Genomic DNA, 8,851 nt, shown 5'->3' with positions numbered 1-8,851 from the left:
CAGAATCACAGGTGAGAGAGCGCTGGGTGCTTGTCTGATCATGGTGAATTCAGACTGAAGCAGCACAAGCAGTAAATCAATGTCAGTCTGTATCCATGCTTTGAAATCTCTGACCTGCTTAGAACAATGGCATGTTTATTGTGATCAGAGGCAGTAGATTGGAGAGCAGCAGACCAGACCATTAGCAGCTCATAGTCAGTGCCTCATATTGTTTAGCTCCTGGCTCGGCTCCACCGGTCTACAGTGTGTTATAGGGTATTAGTAAGTAACCATTTATATAGCACCTTTTCAAGAGAAGACCTAACAAAGTGCTTCATAGAGGTAAAAAAGCATAAACATACAGACATCAAACTGGATAAAGTCCAAAGGCAGAGCGATCCAATTTTTAGGAGCCACAACCTCAAGAGCATAGTCTCCTTTAGTTTAAATCTTAGTAGAAACAACCAGCCAACCCTGACCAGAGGTCCGTAGAGACCTGCTGGCCTCTAAGCTCCTTCTACACATGCTGACCTTGCAGAGCTCTACGCTGTACTCATATCTTTTCACTCACAGTGTGTTTCATAGGAAATATTTTCTTCCCCATAAAATGTGAAATGAATCAGTGTTGAGCAACTGCATGGCCTATTGCTTACTCCAGCTACATGAAAAAGAACCACTTTATTTACAAAACATGACAACGTTGACCTGAACAAGATCCCTTGGAGGATCGAAACGTTGAGCTGTTTTGCAAATAAAGTGGTTCTTTTCCATGGAGCTGGACTATTCTCAAGTTGAGCCAGCCCAGTACCATGCAGAGGGACAGCGCCTTATGTGTGTCTCTCTTTCAGGTCGCTCAAGCCATTGAGCCATGTAAACAAGTTGACCACACAAAAAAACCTGACATCCTTGTCTTTGTCGCCCAGGCTTAGACCCCGCCGGTCCCACCTTCGAGCATGCAGACAACCAGCTAACCCTTTCATCGGACGATGCCCAGTTTGTGGACGTCCTGCACACCAACACCAGGGGCTCCCCAGACCGCAGCATTGGCATCCAGAGGCCAGTGGGCCACATCGACATCTACCCCAACGGAGGCACCTTCCAGCCAGGCTGCGACATCCAGAACACTCTGCTGGAACTCGCATCGGCTGGCATCAGAGGCCTGCAGAGTATGTAGCCCCACACAAACACACGTGCACACACACAGACACTATTAAATCACATAACTGCAGTATATGCACACAGTAATACACAGTACAAATCTGGAGTGTTACTGTGTGGATAGCAGATTCCAGTCCAGGAACTCCCTAATTACCGTGACAGCCCGGAACCAGTAAATCAGTGGTCATACATAATATACTGTAATGTCTAGGCTATTATGTTATGGGATATTGTCTTGTGCAATATGATATATAAGCTCTTTGTAGAATTACAGATAACTTATAAATCCACTTCTGTTATCAATCATCGTCTGCTCTCTATGTCATCGACCCGATGCAAATCTCTGCTCCAAGTGAGACGTCTGCTGTTACAATGCTGTAAATTGTAACAGCAGACAGGTTTCACTGGAGGTTTGCATGGTGTCAGTATGTAATTTGCCTCCATAAAAAAGCCTTCAAGGGGTCACATGCTTGCCTCCAGTCAGAGCAGACCAGCCCAGCTGGGGGGCAATTGCGATATGTCATAGGCATGGTCTGTACAGTATAGTGTAGGTTTTCACATGGGTCCTCATGTAGCCATCATCACAGCCACTGTGAACTGATCCAAGCAGAGTGCATGCAGTAACAGGCCAGTGGATGAAGCCATCGTTTAATTGTGAATTTCCCCACATAAGTCACAAACACTGTCAGCTTTTTGGCTGCAGCCTGGATTTTCCTGTCATTTGAAGGAATGTCATGAACAGGATATTAAAATAATAATAATCTAATCTAAGAAAAGTCATACACTAGTCATACACTAGTTGAATATTTATTAGAACATTTTGGTTGATAGTGTAAGACAGCTTGTGGGTATTTAAAAATGTCTTAGATAGTTTTATATATCTGTAACCAATACTTTTTACTCAGGCGTGCAAAATACCTACCAAAGCATGAATACAATAAAAAAAACTATCTACCATTACACATGCATTAATAAGATTTAGGACATTTATTTCGTTTTGATTGTGCTATATCTGAAAATGGAAAATGTAACAAAATGGACCCTTATGGGTCTATTTGTAAACTCTCAACTCTAAATGAATTTGGCTGTGTGTTGTATTTCTGCCTGGTTTTCAAACCTACACTGTTTGGTCACACAGATATGGACCAACTGGTCAAGTGTTCCCACGAGCGGTCCATCCACCTGTTCATTGACTCGCTGGTAAACACACAGCAACAGAGCATGGCCTACCGCTGCGCTTCCAAGGAGGCCTTCAACAAAGGCCTGTGTCTCAGCTGTCGCAAGAACCGCTGCAACAAACTAGGCTACAACGTCCACAAGATCCGCGCACCCCGCACGGCCCGCAGTACAAAGATGTACCTGAAGACCCGCGAAATGATGCCCTACAAAGGTAAAAGACCAGGAAGATATTGGCTGTGTAAATTAAGGTACTTTTAAATGAAGTATACAATGCCTTGAGTTTGCGTCAGTCAAGGGCAAAATTACAAAATGTTACCCTATTTATGATGATGATAATAGTAACAATAAATAAATAAATAATAATAATAATAATATCTGTAACAGTTGTACTCTGTAAACAGAGCTACCAAACTATATTAAGAAACTATACTTAACACATTTATGTATGTGTTTTATGCTACATTCTGTAATAGAGATGAGGGAAATGAGTTCATGTTCGGCCACTGCAGATAAGTATGTCTGGATTTATGGGCTTTGCAAGAATTACAGAGAGTTAAGTTGACTCATGTTAATACGGTAGCTAAGTTGGAAAATCCTCAGTGTATGAGCTGCTATTTAAATATTGTTGTTGTAGTGGTGGCTGCTTATGAGAAGAAAAACAGCCACATTCGTTTTATATTGGTACAAATATTAAATAATACAAGGGAGGTTAAAAAATACACTTTTTGTAAAACATACAGATTTTGTACACAAGCATCCACTCTGTATGTATATTTATTGTATGCAATATACGTAGGTGTAGGGTAGAGTGGGGCAATAGCAAAGCAAAGCAACCCAAAGAATAAAGCAATGTTTGGCATGCTGGTCACATGGGTAGGAGGTCAGGGGTATCTCAGCAGTTACGTAGGTAACACGACACCACTGCACATGATTCGTTATAAATGGAAAGTTACTGGAACCCGTTCCCAACTCCACAATATTTCCAAATTTCATTTGGGTCCATTTTTACAATCCAGTATAAGGATTTTACTGTATATTTGCTGCAGCAGTAGCAGTAGCAGCAGCAGAAGCAACAGCAGCAGCAGCAGCGGAAGTATAGTTGTAGTAGTAGTAGTAGTAGTTGTTGTTGTTGTTGTTGCTGTTGTTGTTGTTGTTGTTGTTGTTGTTGTTGTACAGTGTAGTGGTATTGGTATAGTAGTGGTAGTTATAATATTAAAATATCAAATTATAAAGTAATATCATAGCATGAAGTAATATCATTGAAGAGTTTGACATGAATACATTTAAGACAGGGGTGTTATAATGATCAAACATGCATCAGGTAACTTCTCGCACACATAGAACAAAATAGGCTTTAAATATTTCCATTTGCTACATTACAAGGCTAGTGTACACACAGTGCTGACGTGCACAGAGTGTACTTCCAGTTTGGACTTAACTCAGTGCAAAGTGTCTTCGCAGTCACTGTCTGCACAACCCTGTAATGTATTACAGTCTAACTCTGAACTCCTTTTTTTGTTCTCCGTGTGAGAGAGTTCTCCCTGGCTGCATGTAACTTTGTCCCTGACTACTGCACCAGAGAAGAAGACAGTTTTTAAAGTTGCAGCTCAGCCCTTACACACCAATAATAATCGAACATGTCGTGTAAGCTTAAGAATGTTTTCTAATCAAATGGCTTTGGAACATTTTAGAGATAAACACAGTCAAAACTAAAGGCAGTTAAACGTAGATTACAAAAGTGCTTAAAAACAAAATAAAGTATGAAACCAGATTAAAACAGCGTTGATGAGCACATGGCGATGGCACACGTTAAAGCTTTAAGCTATAATAATGTTACTTAGTTGTACACGCTTCATGTGCTCATGTGGAAATATACTAATAGTATGCAGTGGGCTGTGGGAAAGTTCTGTCTGTCTTATGCCTTGTCTCTCTTCTGCTCCTAGTTTTCCACTACCAAGTGAAGGTGCATTTCTTCAGCAAGGACAAGCTGAGCTTCACAGAGCAGCCACTGAAGGTGTCTCTATATGGAACCCTTGAAGAGAAGGAGGACATTCCTTTCAGTATGTAAGTACAACAATAAATAGTTTTCTGAATAGCTAAGCGGTGGTTGAAAGGCATGTTTCATGCTATCCTCTAACTCCCAAACGAAGATGAAAAAGACATTCCTGTTCATACATACATAAATTGACTAATGGCTCTTTTTGACTACAAAGGGTAACCCAGAACCTTCCAGAACATGAAACGTCCCAGAACATGGGGAGTTCTGTGATGTTTTTTTTAATTTACGTATCCATTATAATCAGAACCACTCCTGAAAGGGGAGTTACGCCATAAAAAATGCTGAGTTCTGGGTTCCCATAACTCAGGTTTAGTACCACCTCCTGAGCAGGGCCCAAAGTAGGTTCTAAAAATCTTATCTGAAACCGAGCCATAGCGTATGTATGGAAATAAATCCAGAACCCTTGAAATATGTTTCACGTTACGGTTCACTTAGTTGTTGTAGTCGTAAAGAGCCAACATATATACTTGCATCTGCACGTGTACGGGCATATCTCTATCAATCATCAGCTGACCTCTATACACAGCAGCGTCATTAGTTTGACCTTATGGCTTTTGCCCTGACCCCCTACAGACCTGCCTTGAATGGAAACACCACCGTGTCCTTCCTGCTCACCACCGATGTTGACATTGGAGACCTGATGATCGTCAAGCTGCGCTGGGAGAAGGACGCTATCTTCAGCTGGGCAGATTTGTGGGGCAGCAGCAGGTTCCACATCCGTAAACTGCGCATCAAATCTGGGGAGACCCAGTCCAAGTAAGAGACTTGTTACCACCTCCTTCCACATGACGTGATTACTCAACTCTGTTATTACACCAGAAGAAATGTGTTATAAAGCTCAATGATGAAAGGATATTGCTAATGTTGACCAATTGCTGGTCACAGATTAATGGAAGAACACAGTATAATTGCATAGTATAAAAGGTATTTATGCTACAGTATAAAACATGTAGTAAGATTACAGTGTCTGCATAATTGGAAAGATGTTATGTACATATTTATCCACTTAAACCCTATACTTTGTTGACCAGGGTTCCCCAGGGGTCAGTACTTGGCCGACTTCTTTTTTCCCTCTACACCAAAAATCTATTAAAAAAAAAAGAAAAAAAGTCACAATCTACAAGCTCACAATGCACTGTGAGCTTGTAGATCGGCTATGTTTGCGGAATGTTTGCCTATTATGACATGCCCAGAATAGGGACGGTATGGGTTCAAGTGGTTAAACCTGAGGTTTTTAATAGTTAGGTATACTTAAACTGAATTGTATGTTTTCAATAGTGAGGTATAGTAACTTTAACCTGGATTGCCCTAGATGTTAAGTGGTGTCATTCAGTGACATTAACTTCAGTGTGACATTCAATGTGATTGCAGGGTGATCTTCTCGGCCAAGGATGGAGAATTTGCCTACCTCGTCAGGGGAGGGGAAGACACTGTCTTTGTCAAATCAAAAGAAGCCTATATGAGTCGTAAAGAAAAACTGTAAGTCAACGAGTACGCTGTAAACTTTCAAAATATAACTTTTTTTTTTTGAAGACTGTGGCACATCATACAACACTAAAATAATGTGATCCAAGAAACCTTGTAATGCAAAATGAATAGTCCATAACCACATATACTGTATCTCTATCCAGGCTTCACAGAATGAAGATGGAGGGCAGCCTCTTTGGGCAGAACGAGGCTTGAAGACTCACTTGAACGCACCTCATCATCATCATGCACATTACCCACCTCTACATTCATAGCCAAAGCTGGACAGAAAAACACTGGGAACTATTTTCAAGAAACGGAAACATACAGGGTGTTGGCATGAGCATAATCTATTCCTTCCAGAATCATTACACGTCACATGCAAGTGCAACCTTCAGAACCTCCTCATTGGTGCCGGGGATCAGTCAGCTCTCATGTTTATTTTGTCTTCCTGGAAAATGTTACAACTTTTATCATAATGGTGCATATATTTTGCTATTACAGTCTTTGAGTAACTATTGCTGCATTTCTTTTTAATCACTTGTTTATTCTCTTGTATCCCTTGTATATGTATTGTTTATACAGATTTTGATAAATTTAGACCACTCAATAGGTTGTGTTTTGTTTGCCTATGTGAACTTGGTACATCATTTTATACATACATGATGCAGAGTGATAGGCATAATTTTGGCACATCTTTTTATTTTTCTTCTGCAAACTGATCATTTTTTTGTTTTTGTTTTTATCTCTTCCTAACCACTAACCGCCAACAATCAACAGGGACCAAAGATGTTGTTACTATCTACTGACTGGAATATAACAATGATCTTTGTAAATATGTGTATTCCTTCAATCAGTATTATATTGTATTTGAATACATTTTATATGTATTAATTTCAGATGTCTTGAATCCTTACTTGTTCTCGCTAGCATTTGGTTATTGCGTTGGCACTGGTCACTTTACCCCCTGCAGACAATTGGATCAAGTGCTGTCCTTTACAACAGGGCTGGGCCTAATTTATGCTCCATCGCATGACAGCATTGCGCGCCAAAAACGTTGTGGATGCCATTGTGCGACGAAGTATGAATCGGCTTTTACACATTCTGTGTTTTTTTGTTCGTTTTTAGTTGGACACCCTGATTGTAACGAACTAATTTCTAAAACATAATATTATCAGATTAAATGGCTTACCTCACCGATGAAGCGCGGTCTAAACATCATGCCCTTGCCTTTGGAAGGTCAAATGTTACAAGAATGGCTGAAAATAAATATTCAAGCCTTTGCAAGCTCTGATAGACTGTCCTACGTAATACAACTGAAGAATATTTCATATTCTATTTATTGAATGTACTTGTACATATTTGTATATTAAGCTGTAATATATTTTGTCAGATTTCCATTGCTGTCTTTTTTTTATAGATTGGAGCATTTTGTGATTTCATGCGCAAGGTTTTGGACAGATCAATCAAATTGGTTTCCGTGCCGGCTGCTGAGTGCATATAGTTTTATGAACTGAAATGCAGTGCACTGTATGAAGAAAGAAATAACTTAATATTTCAATAAAGTGAAGTCATCACGCATCTTGATACTCCTGGCTACTCATGTTACATGAAAATTCCATCATTTGAAATGTGTTCATCCTTATGTGGTAAATCCACATTAACAATTAATATTGACCTTTTTGGGGATCTGTTTTAACTACTAGTGTAGTATTGAAATCTTGTCCAATAGCAGTACCTTTAATATGTATAATGATATGCCCACATGACAACATGTCCAGAGTAACAGATTTCATGCAATAGGTTGATATTGAAAGCGCAAAAAACAACAAATGTTCGGTTATGAGGGTATATAGGTTGACAGCTCCTGCACTCAAAAGTACAGTAGGCCCTATGTGTTGAAAAGACAAAAATACAGTAAGTTAAACATTTACAGATTATTGAGTGATGTTTAACAGATTGTTATGGTTGTTAGCCAAAAAAAAGGTTTCTTAATTTGAAAGACTTAGTACTAGGAACTCTACCATCATGAACTGATTGTGCAAGGTAATTGAACAAGGACTTGTTACTTGAGAGCCAGACAGCCAGACTGGCATCTCACAACTTGAGTTTCACAGCACATACAGACACACATGCAGTGGTGTACGAAGTACTCAACCCCAGTACTTGTATCAAACTTTAATATACCAATATTCAAAAGTACATGCTTTAAAAAAATACTTTAAAGTAAAACGTACAAGTAAAAGTACATTTCTTTTTTTTTTTAATCTAAATGCATTGATGTAATGTTTGGCCGCAATTCATTTATAGAACCTTGTAACTCCCTGAAACCACATGCACTGCATGCACTGACATGCTTGCTTGTAGAACTACTACACTATATAGGCTTTTCTACAGTAGTTGTTCCTAAAGTCTAGGTCGGTGACCAGGGGTGACAGAGACTTATCAAGGCCCCAAGACTTGAACAACCTGCCATTGGACCTCAGCTAGCATAATAACTATTTTTAAATCTCTTCTATTCCTATAGGAAAGTCTTTTTAACCCTGTAATAGCAATACTTTCGCGCAACGGTGGTGGTGTTGGCAATTGCCTAATTTGTTGTTACTGTCTTGTAAATCCTTCACAATTTGTTGTACAATTGCTTAATTGTTTGTAATCTTGTAAAGCTGTTTTTGTTAACATTGTTAAAAAAGGTGCTAAATAAAGTTGCATTATTATTATCATGGTCAGTATCATGATCAGTATCATGTCAGTAGTATCAAGACTTTACAGTTGTTATGACCCTATAGGGTCATATTATGTATTTTTCTGTGTTGCCCTGTGTATATCTTTTTCCCTCATTAGTGTGTGTGAATGAGTGACTGATTGATTACCAGCTGACGTGAATGAGTGGTTGGCTACCAGGTGGACCCTACTGATGATTGGCTCCTGTGACCAGGCTCACCTATAAAGGTGCCTGTCTCAGTCTCCCTGATGTCTTACACCACCCCAGTCTGTTTTTTTTTTGGT

At 39.5% G+C, this 8,851-nt stretch overlaps 1 protein-coding gene across 1 annotated transcript in view; it reads left to right on the top strand.

Moving 5' to 3' along the window:
- lpla (lipoprotein lipase a) overlaps positions 1 to 8,567 on the top strand; it is a 12,499-nt gene extending 3,932 nt beyond the window's left edge. Inside the window, exons 4-10 of the mRNA XM_084066669.1 lie at positions 1 to 11; positions 903 to 1,145; positions 2,276 to 2,527; positions 4,260 to 4,380; positions 4,949 to 5,131; positions 5,747 to 5,854; positions 6,007 to 8,567. The exon at positions 1 to 11 is cut by the window's left edge and continues 101 nt beyond it. Of these exons, the coding sequence (XP_083922795.1) occupies positions 1 to 11; positions 903 to 1,145; positions 2,276 to 2,527; positions 4,260 to 4,380; positions 4,949 to 5,131; positions 5,747 to 5,854; positions 6,007 to 6,058 (970 nt within the window). The 3' untranslated portion in view covers positions 6,059 to 8,567. The remainder of the gene's footprint in view (positions 12 to 902; positions 1,146 to 2,275; positions 2,528 to 4,259; positions 4,381 to 4,948; positions 5,132 to 5,746; positions 5,855 to 6,006) is intronic.
- The last annotated feature ends 284 nt before the right edge of the window (positions 8,568 to 8,851 follow it).

Source organism: Gymnoscopelus microlampas (genome assembly GCF_963454915.1).
Source record: "Gymnoscopelus microlampas genome assembly, chromosome: 9".
Classification (NCBI taxonomy): domain Eukaryota; kingdom Metazoa; phylum Chordata; class Actinopteri; order Myctophiformes; family Myctophidae; genus Gymnoscopelus; species Gymnoscopelus microlampas.
The sequence above is the reverse complement of the archived record's forward strand: the minus strand, read 5'-3'. Positions and strand labels throughout refer to the sequence as shown.